Source organism: Macadamia integrifolia, chromosome 7, assembly GCF_013358625.1.
Source record: "Macadamia integrifolia cultivar HAES 741 chromosome 7, SCU_Mint_v3, whole genome shotgun sequence".
Classification (NCBI taxonomy): domain Eukaryota; kingdom Viridiplantae; phylum Streptophyta; class Magnoliopsida; order Proteales; family Proteaceae; genus Macadamia; species Macadamia integrifolia.
Window position 1 is genome coordinate 11,600,450 of NC_056563.1, and position 22,165 is coordinate 11,622,614.

General features: G+C 37.8%; 1 protein-coding gene across 4 annotated transcripts in view; it reads right to left on the reverse strand.

Annotated features, from left to right (window-relative positions):
* Nucleotides 1-22,165, reverse strand: part of LOC122084684 (squamous cell carcinoma antigen recognized by T-cells 3) — a 33,192-nt gene that overhangs the window by 1,305 nt on the left and 9,722 nt on the right. For 2 of the 4 annotated variants that reach the window (XM_042653121.1, XM_042653119.1), the window contains exons 8-15: nt 18,409-18,453; nt 16,287-16,394; nt 14,028-14,179; nt 13,814-13,937; nt 12,134-12,208; nt 5,873-6,199; nt 5,702-5,794; nt 3,454-3,613 (exon numbers count right to left, since the gene is read on the reverse strand). In XM_042653121.1, the coding sequence (XP_042509055.1) occupies nt 3,454-3,613; nt 5,702-5,794; nt 5,873-6,199; nt 12,134-12,208; nt 13,814-13,937; nt 14,028-14,179; nt 16,287-16,394; nt 18,409-18,453 (1,084 nt within the window). The remainder of the gene's footprint in view (nt 1-3,453; nt 3,614-5,701; nt 5,795-5,872; nt 6,200-12,133; nt 12,209-13,813; nt 13,938-14,027; nt 14,180-16,286; nt 16,395-18,408; nt 18,454-22,165) is intronic. The other 2 variants (XM_042653122.1, XM_042653123.1) reach the window with 2 other exon arrangements.

A 22,165-nucleotide genomic window follows, 5' to 3' on the forward strand; every position in this document is an offset into this window, starting at 1 on the left:
CCCCCCCCCCCCCCCAATCTCTTCTTCAAGCCCAGGAAAAAACCAATCTCATGGGTATGAGAGGCTGAGCATTTGAACCTAGCACAAGTCCAGCATTCAGGGAGAACAAACTTACAGTAGTTGATAAGTGGAATAGGACTAGATATTGTTAAGCTGGGAGTGGCCTATGCCAATGATTTCACAACAAAACTATCTACATCATTGCATTAAGTAGAAGCATCCGTAAATGTTCTAATATGGCAATTTACAATATTATTATTGTAATTTTCTACCTTTTTGCCAGAACAAGGTTATGATTTATCAACAAATCATAGCAGTGGCAACATTTCAGGCTCTCTTTTTCTTTTTAATTTTTGTTGGAAATCAAACAGTAACCTGAATGATAATATCTAAAAACATCTGATATTTATCCCAATCAATTGGGGTAGGTACAAATCCTGATTTCCATTCAAACAAATAAAGTCATATATGAAGTTAAGCAAGAGACATCCATATCTCATTTCAACACCTCACCCCAGTTCATTTTCAATCTACCACCTGTTCCCCAGATCCTCTAATCTGAACCATCTCACTCCACCTTACCAGAGTAACAAGAACCGACAGATCCTAAACAGGTATTGGTGAACAAAAACCTCAGATGATGCAATTCTCCTATACAATATAAGTACAATAAGATAGATAGAAATTGGGAAGAAAGAGCCTGAGCAATCAGCAATGCTGCCTACTTACACTAATGGACTTCTGATACTTATATGTTCTCCTTTGCCACAGTAAAGAAATTGGAAACTGTCCACAAGTACGAGAGATAACAATTCTCTCCTTGAACAGTCACCAATGATTTTAAAGAATCCCAAATGTGTTTCTGCCCCTCACCTTTTCAGCCCCCAGAGTTCCTGATTTACATCCTCTGCACATCATATAGATCACTGGGGCCAACTTCATAACAAAAACAAAAATGTGGACTCGTTCACCTTCAAGATCTAGGAACTGACATGCAGCCTTCCTGCAGATCCAACTGCTAAGGTGATCTTGACAACAGTTAAAATAAGTGAGGTCCCAAAAGGTCAGCTAAGGGTGAGACGCTGTGACGGAAGGTGAACAAAAGAAAGCATGACGTATAGGAGGTCAGCTAAGGTGGATGTGCTGTGATGGAAGGTGAACATAAGAAAGCATCACTCATTGAGAGGAAAGGAGTGGTCAGGGCAGGAGCCATATTACGGGTGAACTCCCCTCCAATAATCTGCTACTATGCTACACATTGGATGACTAACACAAACTGTGATCAGTTAGCCCATCATGGGTCCATCTCCAGTAATCTGCTACTACTTGGGTTGATGATGAAGACATTCACGGATTGAAGTTTCTAGTTTTAACTTTATTTATTTTAAAAACAAATTTTAGTGTTTGCTTCCTTTTTCAGTTTTTGCTATGGTTGGTACAATTTACAAGCAATCCAGACGTTAATTGTCTGTGTTTGTAAGCACTAATGACGTAGGGGGCATTTAGTGCTAGAATTTGACATACAAAAATTGAAACATGAAACAAGGACATAAACCCTAACAGTTTTGTAAACAATCTCCGCCAAAAAAACAAAAAAAAAGCAAGGATTCAACCAAAGCAACTGCAGTCCTGATGAATATACGAAGGCCCCAAACCAATGTGAAAAACCACCTAAACACAGAAATAAATTAAATTTTCTATCAAGAATCCAGAATCAATAAGAAATTCAACGGTACAAGTCTTACTAGGTTTGGTTAACCCTAGGCAGGTCTGCGACATTGATGTAGAGCTCAAGCAGAACCAGAGTAGGATGAAGAAAGTCCAACAGTGAAGCTCACAATTTGGAATTAGGCCCAACAGTGACCCACGGTTTTGAGTCTGGTTCTACCTTTGCGTGGTGGTCTTGGTTCAGCTTCTAGAAGTCACATGTGGGCCTTAGTGAGAAGACAATGTGCTGCAGTATTTTCTCAGTAGCCACCTATATTATAGTTTCTGTCTTGTAATAGGTTTAGTATCCAAGTCATTAGCAATCCAGGAGTTCCTACTTTTGTTCTATTTCTTTCCCTTTTTGTGTTTTACCCACTATATATTCTAGAAAGTTGCTATTTTATGAGTAGCAAGATACTAACCAAGACTTAATATTCTTGTAACACATGCTTCAAAGATTATAGATACAAGCAAAGGGCCTCTACAGCCCACGATTTTGGCTATTCCCTTGTGTTTTCATCTTCGAAGAATGTGTGCTACTGTAGAAATACAGCAGTTCCCTTGCTGAAGCTAAGGACCTATTGGTGGTAAATCCAATTGCAGGTCAGAGGTGGCGATACCCTGGTCATATCCCCTTCCTTCTTCCTTTGTTCTTTTGATTTTCCTGCATACCTATCGTTTACGTGGGGAGTTTCTGCTGCAACTTGGACTGCTGTTTGAAGATAAAAAGTAGACTTCGGCCCCTCCAACGCAACTGCTAACGATTCGTCAATAGTTGATTGACCATTGCTGTCAGTTCTGCCCAGGTAAAGCAGCTTGCAGTTCAGGTTTTCCTTTCAATTTTGTCTTCAAGTTAATAGTAGCTTCAACCCTCAGACTGAGCCCAAACTTGGTGTGTCCATTCTCTTCTACCTTGCGTTCCATTGACCTGAACTTGAAGTCCATTGATGTCGCTGATCCAAAGCTATTCCAGTTTCTCTTACTAATTTAGTGATCATTTTAGTTTATATCTTCTGTCCACCTTCATTACTCACCATCTGACCATTGGTTCTTGAAAATATTAAGCCACAAGTTCAGCAGTTATAGATCAGCCTTCAACCAGATTTTGAGCCACATCAGCTAGCTGCTTTGTGATTGCTTCTTCTATTTTCTTCCCTATTGTCACTAATGCTAGGAACACTGTTGTACTATACTGTGGTGTTTTCAGTTCATTACATCTTTGATTTGTTAGAATTCATCAGACTACTTAACAAACTCTATGGTTGAACCACCTAAACTTTAGATTTTTGCAGAACTGCAACCAAGCATTAAACAAATATGGGAAGTCAATGGTTTGGTATTAGATATGGAGAAATTATTTCAAGAAGTTTCAGGCTTTCAGCCCAGACAGCAAATCCTTCATAGGCCAAACAGGAAAGTTGACCAAATCAATATGATTTTCATTTTCAGAGTAGCCAATTAACTTTTAAATTGGTTAGGTAGCACATAACTCTTCAAAAGTACAAAATCGAATAAGATACAAGACATAGAAATGTCGAAAGATTCAGTATAAGAAAGTGGGTGCACACACTAAAAACGCATAGTATGTGATTCATGACAGGATAATGAAAATGTAATGGAAAATCTCGCAAGGGAATGATATCACCCAGACAAAAAATAACATAGTACTTCCAGCAACTCTTGGTCAAAACATCATAACTGAAACGAGTAATCCAGGAAAATAAAATATTTATCTTGTTGGCATACCATGATCAGGTGCAGTGCTAGCTCCAAAGGAAACCCTCTTTTGGCTTCGTTTTGGATCTGACTGTGCAATGCTCAATTTTCTACCAAGCAATGTCTGTCTGTTCTTTGATACAGCTGCTGCAAGGTGTGTACTATCCGAGAAATCCACATAGGCAAGTCCCTTCGCATAAGAAAAAGAAAATGATCATGCAAAGGTTTGCAAAGGAAAAGAAAATCATGATGATCTCTGAACAGCAGCAATAAAAGAAAATTCATTCGACTGAGAAGAAATAGAAGCCACAAGAGAAAGTTGGGAAAAAAGAAGCAAAGAAACAGAAAACATAAAAGCCAGATCCCCCGACCAACCAACAGGCCAGAGTCCCCTCTACCATACCCAACCAATCCACATCCCCACCCCCCCTCTCTGACCAGGCACTTCCACTTCTTAGCAATACTCCAGAGAGGATGGGCAAAAGTAATGAAGGAAATTAAAGGCAAAAATGAAAAGATTCCCCCCCCCCCCCCCCAAAAAAAAAAAAAGCACATAAAGCTTTATTGGAAATGTCTTCTGTTTAGGCTCAATAGCCATTCCACTTACTTTTCACATGGGTAATATAATCATATAAAAATGTCCATCTCGTGGTAGCAACTTGGGCTGGCAAAACCAGGCTTTTGAGAACCCGACCTGACCCCAGCCCACCCAACCATGGGCTGGGAAATCTCAACCCAGAGTCACACTGCCCAGGCTCAGGTCAGCCCAGCCTGGCTGGAAAGGCCATCCTAAAATGTTTAATTATCTTTGCATACTTGTCAAGGCATCGCCTGGGCACCTTGGTTTCCCCACCCTTCTTGACTGCCTTGGGTCACTTACCTACCTCAACAACCATGTATCTGAGTGAAATCGAGATGTTAGGGAGTTCTGAACCTTGGTCTACAAAATGTGACGTCCATAGGGCTCACCATCACAAAATCCAAGCATTTTTTTACAATAAGCATCAAATCGAGCTTGGGCCAGGCCGAACCACAGGCCTCACCCTTCACCTATCCCAGCTCGACCTCGGATTGGGCCTTCTCAAGCAAACCTTGGCCCATGGATCCAAAATCCCATCTAAGCCTGGAAATTTCCAGGCAGGATGTGGCCTTTCAGGTCCAAGATGCACCCTAGGAAAAAGAACACAATGGTAAGAAAAAAAACTTCCCCTTTTCTATATGGAAGATGCCCATGGAGTAAACTTGGAAGATGAAGAAAGTCAAAGTGGCAAATTCTTCCGTGTCACATAATATTGCACTGCAGTACACAAAATCTTCCATCAAGTTAAAAAGATGCTGGGAAAAAAGAGGAGTCGCCAAGAATGGCATAGTATGAGGAAAAAGTGTGTCAGACCAGCCCAGAGGATCCCATTTCAGATGGACAGCTGGTATTGTGATATCAGAACTCATTCAGAGCACAAACAAACAAACAGGCAAAAGAAATCAGAGGACCAGAACCACAAAATCCTCTTGAATGGCAGCTCAGTTGACACTTGACAGAGAAAAAGGACTTTCCATGCTCACATGCCACCACCTGCAGCAATAAATGTCATCCCAACAGGCAGCAGCATTACATCACATCAAAAAATTAAGCAGTCATTTCCAACACTTTTGAATAAGAAATTTTTTAATTTCAAAAGCTGAAATCACAGGGATTGTTTTTACACTCATACAGTTCAGGTGGATTACGGAACTTGACATGCAGCAAAAAGAGACCCTACCTTATGGACAATCTTCTTGTGCGGAACATCCCGGAAGTCGCTTAAATTGGAGAACAAATAAAAACCTTTAAGAACAGTCTATGAATTGTGCATAAATGTATCTTTAAAATAAGAAAGAATCTTGATCATCTGATACAATCAATAGGAAGTGATTCTAGGCAATCAAAAACTGAAGAGTAGACTTTGCAGAAGGACCAGAATGCTGAACCATCATGTCATATCACAAATATCCCCACTTCATGCCTAGGAACTCCATGGGAGTTGAAAAAAATGTCGTAAAATGGATGTTTAGAGTCTTTCCTAGTAAGAACAGCTTCAGGCCACCAGAAAAATCCAAATTATGGCATAATTTGTGGTTCGAATAATAATGTATTACATTAACAGCATTGGACAACTTCAATAGGGCATAAACATATGTAAGTGTTTGGGTGTGCATGTGAATTACTTTGCATCCATGTACAAATGAATGTGTATGTATTTTGTTATCCATGTATACATAGGCAGGAGGAGATACAGACCCTTGACTTGCCAGTGAACTTATCCTTCAAGATCCGTATAGCGGTGACTCCACCAATGTCGCTAAAGAAATCACGCAGATGTCCTTCAGTTGCCTAAGAAAGTTGCTATCATTAGAATTATAGTAAATTTTTATCACTGAAGAATATGTTCATCAGAAGATAGTTACTTGCCTCCAAGCCAAGATTTGAAACAAACACAGTGCACTCATCAGTGTAAAATTTTGTTTTCCCAGCTCCGGAATCATTGACTTGTTGCTCATCTGAGTTTTCAGGTTTGTTAGCTTTGACTTCATTGAGTCTCTCTTTCTTTGTACCTGACTTCTGAGTTGAATCCTTCTTCTGCTTCTTTGGTGGAGTCTGTTCATCTGTTAAACTTGATCCTCTTTTTTGTGAGACATTTTTTGCCGGAGCTCTCTCTTTCTGAGTTGCTGATGCAGCAAGATGTGTGGATTGTTGTTGCGATATGAATAACTTAAGCTCTTCAAGGCGTGGAGTCACCTAAGAAAAAATGACAAAGATTGACTCTGTGAGCTATAGAATTGGGAGATAACTTCAGAATAAAATATTTTATCCCTGTCGACAGAAAAATATACGGACAAGACACTTTGTGGATAACTCTAGACTTCAATTTTCCCCACCAACATCAATTTATTTAAATTTATCTAAAAAAAGTACTGCACTGTGCTGCAAGAAATATTACTCAAGAGAATCCTAAGTAATAAGATAATGATGTAAATTCTAACAATAGAAATGTAGCTACAGAACTACAAACCAAATGATCACATTGCATCAAGAATACATAAATAAGAGTCCTGAACCACCAGGAAGTATTAGTGAAGAATCATGTTCGTATCTCACATCAAACTCTCAAAGTCTCTAACAGCACCACTGATCAGGCATCTCAGCTTTTCGATCTATTTTCTCGGCACAGGTACAAATACCAACGGTGACATGTTACCGGTGCCTTGACTATCCTTTAAAATGGCTTCAATAAAGTACACGCATGTTTTCCCGTTGACTAATTAAATGTGTTTAGTCGACCAATGACTAAATGTAGAATCTATATTGTAAAATGTGTGTGCCCATTATTTACAAAAGGGATTCATGATCAGATTGCTCAATTCCAAAACGTTTGAAACATTGAATCGGTGAATCATAAAAGAAACTGGTTGTGAGATCTCAAGTGAGATCATATCTATTATTATGATTAATTGGTCTAACATTCAAATGGCAAGGTAGAGAGGATTGATTTTCCGTCACATTAAGTGAATAATTTCTACATTCACTATTTTTTGTGTGCTTTGTTTTACCTATTTGGAAACTGAGGCACCTTCACCTATTCCCTAATAGCAAATAGAATCTCCCAAGCTAACAGTGGAACTTAAGAGAAAGAACCTGCTGCCGGGTCTGTGAAAAAAGGAGATTAATGTAAGCCAGAGCTGGAAAATCATTTCAAGGAAACTATGAGAGAAATTTTGTAACCCAAGATAGGTAGATCAAAATCACCTGAAATTAGGCCTCCTTTAAACATGGTCATACCAACTCAAACGACTTTCATGGAGCTTGTCATTGATCAAGGCAACTCCCAAATCAGCTCTAATATGCTCATTCCTTACTTTATCTTTCCTACTTTTTCCACCCATCCATCTTAGCATCCTCATCTCAACTACACATAGCTTCTCTATATAACACTCTTAATAGCGACAACAAAGTTATAATTGACAATCCTACTCTAGAATTTTAAATTCATAGCAAAACTCAACCAGCCTTCCCAATAACACTAGAACTTGACTCAGTTAGCTCCTAAAAATAAAAAGAACAATAAATACCAACGCAAATAACCCCACGAATTTGGACTAAACTCATCCTACTTGACTAGTCTTGTATACCTAGCTCCTACCCACATTACAAACCCATTAAAGTGGCCAACTACAAAGAAAGTCCCTTGGACCTAAAGTCCAACACATGAAACACAACCTAAGGCTTATTTCCCTAAAATAAGCCTGCTTCTATCATTTATATGCATCGCCCCGACCCAAAAAAAAAAAAAAAAAAAGAGGCGCTAGAATGTGCTTATTGAAAGGATGAAACCATAAAAGCAAGTCCAGATTCCAAAGGTTTTGATAATTTAATTGGATTTACAATATGATCTTTCTTTTTTCCATTTTAATTTTATCATAAACCTTTTCATTGAGAAATTTTAGAAGAGTTTCCTTTCTATCACTGCTTAGTTTTTTTAGTAACAACCGAAGTAGTTTTTTTTTTTTTTTTCTTTTAGTCTTTTCTGACCATTTATGATTATACCAGTGCTTTAGGAAAAAGTAGTTTTCTAATAACAAGATTACTAATGTCAACAAGGTGCTAAAGAAAAATCACACATCTTCTTTGCACATTAGGAAATGAGTTTATCTTACAAAATTGCAAAAAATTGGTTAGAATACTGCAATGGTAATCTTGCGAAATATTTCAGCTTCCCAAGGGATCAAAATGAAAAGTGCATGAAAGTTTGATTGGCCTAAAAGATATGTAAATTGAGAAAAAGTGGTTAAAATACCGAAAGTTTTATTTCCTCACCCACCCCCACCCCCCCCCCCCAAAAAAAAAAAAAAGTAAAGTATAAAAGGCTCTCTTATTGCATTCTACCCTCAAACATCATCAACAAGAGCATTTAAAATATTTGATGAGAAATAAAGCCTTGAACATCAAACCAAAAATTAATTTTCATTATAAAGGGCATACCCAATGCATACAGCTCCTGCCAGTGCAGGGTCTGGGGAGGGGTCATAATGTACACAGCCGTACCAGTTACCCCCACTTTGTGGAGAGACTGTTTCCCCACTTGAACTCATGACCATTAGGTCATAATGGACAAGGTTTTAAGTATGCAACCATATCTGCCAATACTAACGTATCTTTAAGGTACCGATATGACACAGTACTGATACGATACCTAACAATAATTAGTATTAGTACATATAAGAAACCTCACCCTTTATACATAATCAAGTAAGTGCACTAATCTCATTGAACTTTTTTCTTTTGCTAAAAGTCAGCAATAAGATATTAAATTAAAGTAAAGATGTACAAGAGAAAGTCCAGGCATTCCTAGACTGATATACAATTTAAAAAAAAAATTAGCCCCTTGATCCCCCACCTTCAGGATTGCTGTCAACAGAGGAATCAAGAAGGCCCAAATAGAACCACCTTCGCCATTGCTATCAGCAGAACAAAGTCATTGCAAATGAAAAATAAGATCAGTCTAGGAACCGATATCTCGTTGAACTTTGTTCTCCTTTTTGTAAAAAATATATTTGACACATATAGCATCTTATGCTTCAAAACTGTGTTTTGCATATATCTTATGCATACAAATGTTTAGCATATCTTGCATCTCCAATATGATACAATACCATGTGTCTCTTACAATCACCCTTCCGATACAATACCCGATGCCGATACTTTAAACCTTAAAATGGAGCAACTTTGCCATTGTGCCTTTTTTCATTATGCTTCAAAAAATATATATATATATATATATATATATAATTTTAAAAAAATAAAAAACAAAAAAGAAAGAAAGAAGAGAGTACCAAAACGTAGAAAAAAAAATTCCCAAAGTATGCAAATAGCTATGAAAGCTATAGAAATAGTAGTATGCATCATATACGCCTTGTCCATTTCTTTCTATTATCGAATCAGTATTTCTCACATGATTACTAAAAATAGATAACTAACAAATAGGCAAATGTTTCCAGATAAACTTATCTAAATGGCCCAAATCTGCCATGTAGCAGATCATATGAGGCCTAAATTTTGTGGATACATCCCAAGTTCCCCAGCTTACATGTCCAGTTTCAGACTTTCAGTTCAAATGGATATTTCCAAGTGGCAAAATAGAACTTCGAAAATCTAGGAACTACAAGAGGGGGTGCAACGCAAGGACACACAAGGGAGATTCTTTAATTGAATTTGAGTCTGAAATTTGAAACATAGCCAATCCAAACCTAGATTTGACCATCCAACAGTCAGAATTGCAACACCATCGTACCACGTGGCCTAAAATAGCGGATTGTTACGATAAGCTTCTCACAATGGGGCAAAAAAAAAAAAAAAAAAAGGGCGTACCTAGTGCACAGAGGATCTCATATATACAGGGTTGGGGGGGTGGGGGGAAGAACTACGCAGACTTATCCCTTGACATATTCTATCATATATTATAGTATACCATGTTAAAGCATGGTTCTATTATTCTAAGCGCATGTGATCTAGGAGTGGCTCCAGTAGAAGATAAGTTGAATTAGCATCATCCAATATGGTATGGACATTGGCAATGGAGACTATTGAGTGAAATAATACAATTAAGGATGACTAAAAAACCAAGGGAAGTCTAGAAGTGACGGGAAGAACAGTGAGAAAAGACGTGAAAATGCCTGAAAATTAACGTGACCTTAGCTATAGGGGGTTGTAATTAACGAGAGGAAGAGAGTTCGTGGTTTGGGTTGTATTGTTCCCTTTAAATTTTTAGCTATAGGGGGTGGTTACTATGGTTACAGGGAATTCTTTATAAAAAGAGAGGCGAGAGAAAGAGAGTTCATAACCCTATTCTTCATTGTTAATGAAGCTGCTCCCATCTCTCCTTGGCATGGTTCAAGATCTCGGCGAGATCTCCTTTTTTTAGATTAGCGAGACGAGATCACAGGCGAGGTGTGCAAACGACAAGATCTCCCCAAGATCTTGCCAAATCTTGTCAAATCTCACTAAAATCTTTCCAAATCTCGCCAGATCTCGCCTCTCTCTACTTTTTTGAAGAAAAAAACTAAGGGACAAGAATTTTGGTGTTTTTGCTCGAGGATCTCCATTCCTACCTTATGTCATTTCAAATTTTCAAATGTATATTAATGTGACTCATCAGTCATCGATGTTAATTGTTAATCAATTAAGTAATTACCTATGATGTCTTTTCAATTCTTAAGATTATGGTGTGTCATGTGTTGATTGTGGAATGTGGATTGTGGAATAAAGCATACTAGCCTAGGGTCCAAAGAGCCAGAGACTCTAACTACTTACATAGGGTATGAAGTCAAAGTACCATTTTAAGTTTGATTTTTAAAAAACTGATGTTTCCATTGTGTTTAGAAGTCCTAAAATAGGATAAATACCTAATTTCAGGGACTACAAAGATCATATGACCACCGAGACCAACCACCGAGTTGACCGCGAAAAAATACATGATCTCAGCGAGATCTGGCGAGATCTCTCTTTTTTGGATTAGCGCGATGGGGGGCGAGAGCGAGATCTTAAACCATGCTCCTTGGACATAGGCACCTTGCTGAACCACATATATCCTTGTGGTTCGCTTGATTGTTTTTATTTCTGTTACGTTGTGTTTTCTGCATCAAGAATATGTTTCATTTCATCTACTTAGATTACGAAACCATAGGACCACTTAAAGAGGTTTTCTTTGATTTCTAATACTTCCTATATACACAGCTTGAAGTTCCATGGCAAATTTCAAAGGATGTTTTGTGGATGGCAAAGATCCGCTCAAGAAGTGTGTGAGCTAATCATCTTGAGAACCACAAGATCGGCTTATAAGCTTCCGAGGGCAAGACTATTGATGATTTTGTGAGACATCGGGGTCTTGCGGCATCTGCAAGACATTAGGGTCATGTGGCATCTACCAAAGCTGTTCACAATCAGAATCAACATGTGTAGACCATTCCCCACCATTCTCCATTAAGCTTAACATAGATGGAAACCCAATGGGGAACCCTGATCTAGCGGATGTGAAGGATGCTTTCAGAAATCATGAGCAAGATACTGTTGGTGCTTTCAGGTCCCCCTTGGAATGACATACTGGATTGTTGCAGAGTTCAAGGCATTCATTCATGGAAACTGCACTGGCAGATGGGTGGGCAAATGTTCATTTAGAAAAAGATTCTATGCTTATGATTGGGTGGCTTCAATATCATTCAAAGAGTTCTTGGTGCTATATGTTCTTATTAGGAAAGCTACAGCTTTTAATACCTAAAGGGATTTTTCCTTCTCTTGGAGAATGAGAGCTGTAAACACTATTATAGGCCTTATTATGTAGTCTCTGGTTGAGGTTGGGCTTAGGCCCTTTGATGCTGTTGTTGTACTCTAGCTATTTGTTTTGCAATAGGAAGGAAATCGCAATCAAGTTTTAACATGATAGAACATGAGTTGACCACCACACAAAGGGCCATACGGCCCACAGGCCAACCCTACATTGGAAGCACGGTCTCCGCTATAAGATGGAATAGCTCTCTCCCCTTTAATGTTTTGCACTAATAGTCCTCATACATCTGAGGCCACCAATGAGAGAAATCCAGCCTCTGCATGCCAGGGAAACCTTAAACGCAAAATGCAAAAAGCTTATATCAAATTGAGTCCAGGTGAAGAAAAGCATACCTTCCTTAAAGCGTGGTCAAAATCTCCCAAAGTACCATATTCCCGCTCAAAGCGCAACCAAGAATGGCATATGTCCTGAATAATTCTGTGTTTTAGGAAAGGAAGGTACCATCCAATCCACAATATACTACACAGTAATTGAAGACCAAACCTCACAGTAAATATGCCAGTTCTGAGACTTGAAACAACATACATTTCTAATAACAATCCACATGAAAATTCATTTAATTAGAAAATTGTACTTCTGGAATCACGTTAACTTATCATGAAGAAAGAGTATAGTAGCAAAGTTCATGAGAAACCACCATAGAATAAAATTGCCACAATTATATCCAATAGGAACATACAAGTAAACAAGATCCAATCAAACGATAACCAATTCAGCCAAGCAAAGAACTCGCGGAGAATAGGAGTACCTCTCATATTTAACCTAAATGGGAATGAGAGAGAGAGGATTGCCAACCCAAATTAAGGCAGGGGTAGTCAGGTTTAAGGCCTTGGGTTCAACATGGCCAGGACAGAAACCGGCCTCTACATACATTATAATATAGATATAGATTACAATATATTATATGTACACATTTATCATAAATAAAAAGTTTACAACCTTGATTTGTTATCATTTATATAACCACACTTTTATAAAATATACAGGGGTGAGGAGCAAACTTCAGCTATTCATGCCATGTGGCTGTATTTGTTGGCTCTAAAATTAAGTGGACATGTTCACACCATCATCTAGTCATGCATTGATTTCCATTCCATTCCACTTCCACTTTGCCTTTTGTCCAAACAATTCTTTTTGAAATTGTTTGAAGAAACAAGGGCTGTTGAACATGGTGGGCTATACATGATACATCGGCCACTAAAATTGACATGAGTCCTACTCAGCAAATTCCCCATCTATCCGACAATCAGAATGACCAAACGACTGTTACTACCCTCTCAAAGAGCACAAAGCTCTTGGACGGATTGCCCTTCCCCTAGTTTCTTATTGGAGTGTTCCAACAGCTAAATTAACATTTTATAAGACATACCATGAAGGAGTCATTTGAGTAAGCTTTCCAAATTTGACACTTCGCCCAAGGATTAATAATTGCCACAATCCGGTGCGCACGATTAAGCGTTCTTTTTCCCGTTGTTTATTTTGTCTAGTCGGAAATTAAAAAAGTTGAAAGGTCTATGGATGAGGAGGGCAAGGCAGCTAGAATGCTTTACTCATTCCTCTCCGTTTGGAAATGATTTATTTTATTTACCCCAAAAAATTAGTTGAAAGGTCTATGAATGAGGGCAAGGCAGCTAGAAGGAATTCTTTGTATCTTCAGCAGATTATTTTGTAAAATGCGCCGGTCATAAAGTTTCGTCTTGTTAAGGATAATCTTAGGCCAGTGGGTTTTGCAATTTCTTCTTGAGGGTTGAACTTTATGTAATTTTGTCTTTTGCCCCATATTTCACATTTTCATGCATATCTAACCCTAATCAACAAACTGACTTCAAACTATTATAGAAAAACCTTTCAAGCCCAAAAAATCAAGAATAACTCAAGAGCAAGTTGAAAAATACCCAGATGCTTTCTTACCCTGTCTAGCCCACTAAGATGAGTAGTCATAGTCTCCATTCTCAATACTTTTGGTTTACTGTACATCCACAATATCATTACAGCAAGAGAAGGGAGCATACCTCTGAACCAGTTCCATTGAACCTTTTACTGTAGCATCTCTTATAGATAGATCTAGCTTCATGGATATGACCCAACTCAATTTCCATTCCTATATAACCTTGCCAGGCCTCAATCATTGAACCACTGTGTAGGGCAACATCAAGTATTTCAAAAACAAAGAGAAAAGAAAACAATATGCAACACTTATATTGAGGATTTGAGGTACAATCAGACCTGGTCTTAAGCAGGCTCTCCCAAGCTCCCCGAGCGGCAACTGGATCATTTCCAAGCTTTAATTCTAAACGAGCCCAATAAGCATGTAAATGCAAATTATGCAACAAACAACCTTCAGCCTTTAGGTATTGAGAGAGGTAATCCGCAGCACGCTGTACGTAAAAAGTACATGGTTATAGTTCAGGAACATATATTAAATAAATTTTAAATTTTCAAAAAGAATTTTGAAGGGAGTACCATACAGTCATGGGAGGAAATCTAATCAACATAAGTACATGGTTATAGTTCAGAAACATATATTAAACAAATTTTAAAATTTCTAAAAGAATTTTGAAGGGAGTACCATACAGTCATGGGAGGAAATCTAATCGACAGCATGAATGTTGATCTCTTCAGACAATAACAAATAGAATGACAAGCAATTGTTCAGAAGGATAGTAATAAGATCAGATATAAGGTAGAACTAGAAATGAATGCATCCATGCAAACCTAGGGCAAATCCAAAGGAAGTAGTCTTTTTGAAGGGTTCACCATAGCTCTGATACCAAACAGTAGCCTTGCATTATTTTGGTATGAAAAGACCAGATTGTGATATTTTGTTCATCACATCAGTAGGTAGTTTTGTCCCCATCAGATTAGTCCACTGTGAGATATAAAACATTCTTTATTTCTATTTATCCGCAACCCTGAAATTCTGGTTTATTTTGGTTTTCCTTGTCACTTATGTTAGGTGATTAGAATCAAATCAAAAAGTCGTCGCTGATTCAGGTCCATCCCTTCATCTCTCCACAGTGCCATTCCCACAGAAACTAAAACAACTGTTTTTAACCTCACGCATACTCACACTCCAACGACAACACAAATGCAGCAGCTCTTGCACTTTTATTGTCTGAATTAACAGTTTTGTCTTCAGTGTCCACGTCCAAGGCTTGAAAGTTGAAGCATAGATCCAAGCCTCCAAGGGTCCCGAGGGAGAGAAAGGAGAGGTTTCTAGCAGCCAGGGTTAGGGCCAACCCGGCCCAACATCGGTTTTCAGAGCCAGGCTGGACTGGGTGGAGTTCAATCCCGCACAGCTGGGCCAGGGCTGAGATATCTGAGCCCGACCTCAGGCTGGGCCAGGCCTGGGCTGAGCCACAGGGACCCAGGGTTGGGCCGGGGTTTTAAAAAATCCGACCTAACCCACTCCAGTTGCACTCCTAGTAGAAAGAGTATCCTCAAACCTCCAGGGGTAATGAAGACTAAACTCAAACCAGGGAAATCCAGTTGGAATTTAGCTCAAATAGGATCACAGGTTATAGGAATAAGAACCAGAAACAAAGATAACTTAATAGCTCCAGCAGATCAGAACAAGCAGCATAAAATTTCAATTAGTAGGCTATAGCTTAACTAGCAGAACAAGTCTGCAAAGTTTAACCAAAATCTGATAGCTGGATTGTGAGATATAGAAAAATCCTCCTGCCACACGGGAAAAAAAACTGAACTAGAAACTCCAGCAATTGATTTATAGAACCAGAAATCAAATCAGAAGTTTAAACATAATAGAATCTACAGACTTAGGAGAGAGCGTCCATCATCTAATTAATAGGAAATAAGAGCTTTCATCATCCAACAAATAGGAAAGCTTCAATCTAACCTAAAAATATTCCTAATCCAAGAAAAGCTTTACAATCAAAAAATAAAATACAATAAAATAACTTCTAGAAGACCCTAGAAGGCACCACAATTTGGCTACTTTGTAAGGATAAGATTCCTGCTGTAGGCTGGAATCTTATCTCAAAACAAATTCATAAACATGAAAAGTAATCACAGGCTGGCTGTGACTGCTGTGATGGCCTCCTGATGATGCAGAACTTGGTTTTGCATCAGGGGGGTATAGAATGAACCCCAAATAAGCAAATTGCAAGCCCCAGAACCCACAACCGCATCACAAAGAGTGAAAGATGTTTGGACGATTACATCCCTCAATACAAATTACAAAGAGACATCCAACACCATCGTCAAAGAAAATCATATAAATCCAGGACCCCAAAAAAATCATATAAATCATTGACATAGAAAAAACCATTTTAGAATACAGCTTATATTTTTGCAACTCAACTCAACTCAGCCTTATCCCAAATTCCCAACTAAATGGGGTCGGCAAAATCTATATTCCGAGGAACCTACCAATAGGAAAAATTCAGACAATAGTTAGGAGGTGAAAAGTAAATCGGACGAGAAGAATTCAAACAATCTGCTATGGTTATTACACCTACAAACCTGAAATGTGTCCCTGATCAAGGCATAGTCTAAGGCATAATCTGCTGGACCAGATAATGAAATCCTTCGTCGTAAACCATCTATCCGAGTGAGATATAAATCCAGATACTGAAACGGCATGAAACACTGACAGTTAGCATCTTCTTTCACAATCACTGGTTGAGTAAGAAAATCTTGGCCAAGACAATTGAAACCAAAAGAGTTTCTCAAGCAGCAACTCATTACACAACTGAAGAGGATAAACTACACCAATTAAAATCCAAAATTTGTTTGTTTTGCAACTATCTTGTTGCATTAAATTGCAGAGAAGGATCTCTAATTCTCCATCTGGCTATCAACAGTATGTTCCAAAGATATAAGGTGAAGAATTCCTTCAGGCATGCAGACAATCATATCTCACCATTGATATTCTCATACCAAAATAATCAGATAGTAGAGTTGAGCAGGGCATGGAACCAAATGAAAGGTTCAGAAGGCCAAATATAAGAAGCTCCCAAGTTCTGGAGAGACTTGACCTCATCCTATTTCATTAAGAAAACTAGATCAAGAAAGTGTCAAAATTCTTCCTTTATACAAGAATTTCCAAGGATTTGCATACCCCTATTATTCAGAGACTTAAATTGCATCCCCAACTAGGAAAATTCACCCGGATAGATCTTGACTTCTACTATTTTTTTGCTAACGAGAGTGTCCAGACCTTTGGCCCGACTAATCCACCGGCGCAGGGTGCCCCCCCCCCACACACAAGTTGGATCAGCCCTGACTCCCGTGAGAACCATAGAAACTGTGGGGCTGGCCACAAGGGGGTAAGGGGAGTCAAACTCAGGACCATAGTTGGCAAATTCGGATTCGGGAATTATTCGGACGGAGAATTATTCGGAATAATTCGGACGATTAATTTAAGGATTCAGTCAAAAAAGCGGTCAAAAAATCTTATTGGGTTTTTTTTTAAAAAAAAATTGTTTTTTTATTTTTTTATTTTTTATTTTTGGTTTTTTTTTTAAATAATGTTTAAATGGACCGAATAATTCGGTTTAATTCGGATTCGGTCCGAATTATTCGCGATTTATATTCATTTTTGAAAAAGTCGCGAATTTTAAAGAATTTTATTTTTAATTCGAATTCGGTCCGAATTTTTGATAAAATTCGGAAAAATTCGGTTCGGCCGAATAATTCGCGAATTATTTGGCCGAATTGCTAACTATGCTCAGGACGCATATCGATCTTGACTGCTACTATATTACCCCTCATAAGTATGAAAACAGCACTTCAAGCAGCTCAGAATCTTAGATGGACCTTCTACAAATTGGGAATCAATGCACAAAGGAGATCAAAATCTATATAAAGGAATTTAAGTCATGGGGCTAGGCCTATGGCCTAATGGCCTTATGTTGTTGCCTTTGTACTCTTATCTTCTGTATCCTCCCTCTTTTCAATAATTTTTTTTTGATTATTTATTTAAAAACCAAAAGAGAGAGAGAGAGCGTGCTTGAAATTCCCATACAAATAGATATTGTACCATCTTATAGAGGAATAAGTCTCCGGGACAGAGATTATAACAACGAAGTACAAAATTTTTATCGACCCCCAATAAACGAATCATTTACAACAAAGAAGAAAAAAAGAAGAAAAAAAGAATCAGAAAGGATTACCATCAAATCAATGGAAAAGAATGTTAGATTAAGGTATATAAAAAAATGGGGCTAATAATTAACAAATGTTTTGAACCTTCATAACGGTCACAAAATATCACATTTCAGACTTTGGGCTGGTCCTTGTTATAAAGGACCCCCACCCATCTCCTTGGTCAAATTACAAACCCAGATGAGAAGTTATATGCGTTGGAAATTTATCGAACAAAAGTTGTGAAAAATTACAAAGATACCATAAACCACTACGGCACTACTAGAAAATTTTAGGGGTTCATGGTATTTTTGTAATTTGATAAACTTTGAAACACGTTTTGACATTACGTACTTTATTGAATTGAACATTGACTCATGAGATGGATGTGGCCTCCTTTGTGACACAGGCCCATTCATGTCTGCCATTGTCATCCATGTGGCAACTTAACCTATGAATATTAACTTTACCCTAAAAACCCATGTAGATATTTCCTCACCTCTTCGATGCTCGAGAAAGTACATTGCAAAGACTGCTCAAAGACCTGAAATGGTAGGGGGGTTTCAATAATCACTAATCAGACCCCAAAAAAAAAATATAACTTTTCCTCATTCAGATAAAAGGAAATAAAGTAAAAACTGAAACTCTATTTGCCAAATAAAGAGAAGAAAAGACATACATACAAGGCCTTAGCTCAATTACCAGTTCATCCAAAAAATTGAGCAAACAGGAAATGAAACAACAAACAAACATATGTTGAAATTACTTAGTATAACCATGGGGAGTCAGAATTTCTTCATAAATTTTTAGGCATGAACAAAAGAATCCCTCAAAGACCTTTTCAAAATGAGATTTTGATAATATCTTATGTAAGACTAGATCACAAAGGACCCTAATCCCAGGCAGGAGCTGAAAATCTGGGCTGAAATAAGATAAAATTGAGAACTTACAAACCGTATGTAATGCCCCAAATTTTAGAACCTTAGAATATATATATATATATATACTTTTTATGCTTGCTTAAATATTTAAAGTTAGGGTGTATTTAATGAATTAATGAGTTAGCCTAGCGGTTAGTACCTTTACTAATTAGAGGTCCTAGGTTCAAATCTTGTTAGTATAGTAAATAAGGGAGTTTTATTTAATTGAAATTCTTTTCTTTTAAGTTAGAAGAGTGAGAGAGAGAGAAGGGAGAAAGGAAAGAAAACAGAACCGTGAGAAAGAAAGAAAGAAAGAAAAGAACAGAATCATGGGAAAGAAAGAGAGAACAGAATCGTGGGAAAGAAAGAGAGAACAGAATCGTGGGAAAGAAAGGGAGAGGAAGAGGGATTTTGGATTCTACTTTTCTGTTTTTCAGCCTTCTTTAGCTAATGATGTTCTCTTTTCTGCTGGTTTTTCTTTTGGGACCCAATTGAGGTCTTATTTATCTTAGTTTAAGTTTTGGTTATGCTTTTTGTCACTTTTTTTTCCCTTTTTGCGACCCTAATTATTCTTAGGGTTTAGGATTTGTTGTACGGTTAGGGGTCTTGGGACCCATTATGGTTTTTTTTGGGGACTCAATATGGGATCCAATATGGGACCCAAACCGTGACCCAAATCTGAAATTATTTATAAAAGTCTGAGATTTAATTCATTAGGAACATATATATTTTTTTAGGGACTCGATATGGGATCCAATAAGGGACCCAAACCGTGACCCAAATCTGATATTCTTCATAAAGTCTGGGATTTAATTCATAGGGAACATATATATATATATATATATTTTTTTTTTGGGACCCAATATGGGACCAAACCATGATCCAATATGGGACGCAAACCATGACCCAAATCTGAAATTCTTTACAAAGTCTGGGATTTAATTCATAGGGACCATATGTATTTTTTTTGGGGACCCAAATTAAATTAACAATTATTAGGACCTTGTGTTGGTTAGATATGGCAAAGAATTTTTTAGGATTCTCTGGGCTGCCTAAGAGGGGTCATAGGTACCATATGTATTTTTTTTGGGGACCCAAATTAAATTAACAATTATTAGGACCTTGTGTTGGTTAGATATGGCAAAGAATTTTTTAGGATTCTCTGGGCTGCCTAAGAGGGGTCATAGGTACCATATGTATTTTTTTTTGGGACCCAAATTAAATTAACAATTATTAGGACCTTGTGCTGGTTAGATATGGCAAAGATTTTTTTGGATTCGCTGGGCCGCCTAAGAGGGGTAATTGAGAGACCCAAACTTGTATTTCCCTAATTGTTTATAATCCGACCGTTAACTTTTTGGCATACTTTGGGGGTTAGTAGAGCCTTCCTAAGGGAGGTTTCAATCCGAAATAGGAGACCATAAGTTTAGCGGATTGAGAGCAATTTCAGTATTACTTAAATCTGAAAGTTTCACTCTGAGATTGTAGTTTTTCTAATTACTCCTTAACCACTCAGATGATCATTCTCATCTTCGGAAGGATGATAATACGTGTTGAGAGAAATTGTTTCCTAGAGTTTGACCTAGGTATGGAAAGGTTGACTTTTGAGGAAAAAGTGAAGTATTTGAATTAGTTTTGAACTGGGAGATTAATGGGAGATGTAATTAATTGCAGGTAGTGTTTGACGTGAGCATTCAGAGCTCGGAGGGTAAAAGTAGGAGACTTGCAAGCTGAGGTAAATGGATTATAGTGGGGTTACACTACAGATGTGTGGTCTGATTGTATGATGAGATGTTTTGTATGCTTGTATGTTATACTTATTCTGAATTGTGATTATGTGTGATATGAATTCATGGGAGTGATTGATAAGTGATGAAGGTGATTATTAGTGTAATGTATATTGATGTGATTTTCATGTGAAGATTTTACCTATGTGTCTTTAAAGAAAGTGATTTTGTGAATGTGAAAAGAGAGTGTGTGAGGGTAAATAGACTACTCCGTACCAGACTAGAGAAGGGTGTCCCATTGAGCCGTGGGACTTATACCCACTGTGCACAGTGGTGTATATTTTTGTCACAGAGTGGTGACAACAGTGTGATTGCGTGACCGTGTGATTGTGGAGGCAGTGTTTCCCTCTCGTATTAAGGGCGGTGGTAGCTTATTTCTCTCAGTGTCGGCTAAAGTGTGATAAAAATGAATATATTTTTTTCATATGATCGCATTTTGATTAAAAGTGCGGTTTTGAGAAATTAAAACTATTTGTTTTAGCCGTTGTTTTTGTCTGATGGTTTCCCTGTGATGAGCTTTACTATTTTCCCTTCTAGGTTGTTGAGCTTAACCTATTATTTGAACATCACAGATGATTGAGAGGAAGGTACGCGTGGAGCAGGCGTTCGAGGGCGACCTGAAGCTATTATCAGTTCATTTTATTTTATTAGATGTTTGTAGTAGGACGTGGATTTATGTAAACTTTGACAGAGTGTTTTTATTTAAATTTGAGAATGAACCTTAGATTGCCACCAGTAGGTAAGGTTTGGGATATTTTAATCTATGAGTAGCTATTTTATTTTGTTGACATTTGAATATTATAAGTTCACATATGCCTGTTTGTTTGATGAATGTTTTGGATCGTTTGATCATTGCCAGCGAGGGTTGTACCCTTACCTGTATCTAGGTCTGGGTCATGACACCGTATCTTAGATGGAGCTGAAACTGGGAGTAGATGAAGGTCCTATATGGGTCAACAAACCCTCAAACGATTAGACAGTTCCAATGGTCGAATTGAGAGATATGTTGTCGACATGAATTAGGAAACTTTTGAAAACTCTCGATATCTTGAGATTTCATCCTCCAATGAACCTCAATTTTGGAGCAAAGGTCTCTCGTATGATGCCCAACTATTCTTCAAAAGATGAGCCTTAACCGATGGTGGGTTGGGAAGTTATACTTGAAGAATAAAAAAGGAAACCTTATGGAATTCTGCAGTAGCAGCAGCTACAGGCCTTCAAATTGGTCTTTTTATGGGGCTTCTGAACTTCAACAAGCTTGCTTTGATCACTCAAAAACACTCTTTCACATCAAACAAAAGGAAAATATGAAAAGAAAGAGAATCGATGGAGGGGTTGAGAAAGGGGGAGAAGAATTGGTGAATGGACATCTCGCCCCTCAGGTTTCGGCACTCACCCCACTGCATCCAACATCACAACAGCATAAACCATTTTTTTTTTTTTGTTCAAGTCAGATCTGTCCTTTTCATTCTAATTCTGGGCTTTAAAAATAGCCTTACATTGCTTGGACACAAAGATATAACCAAAAAAAAAAAAAAAACAATAAACT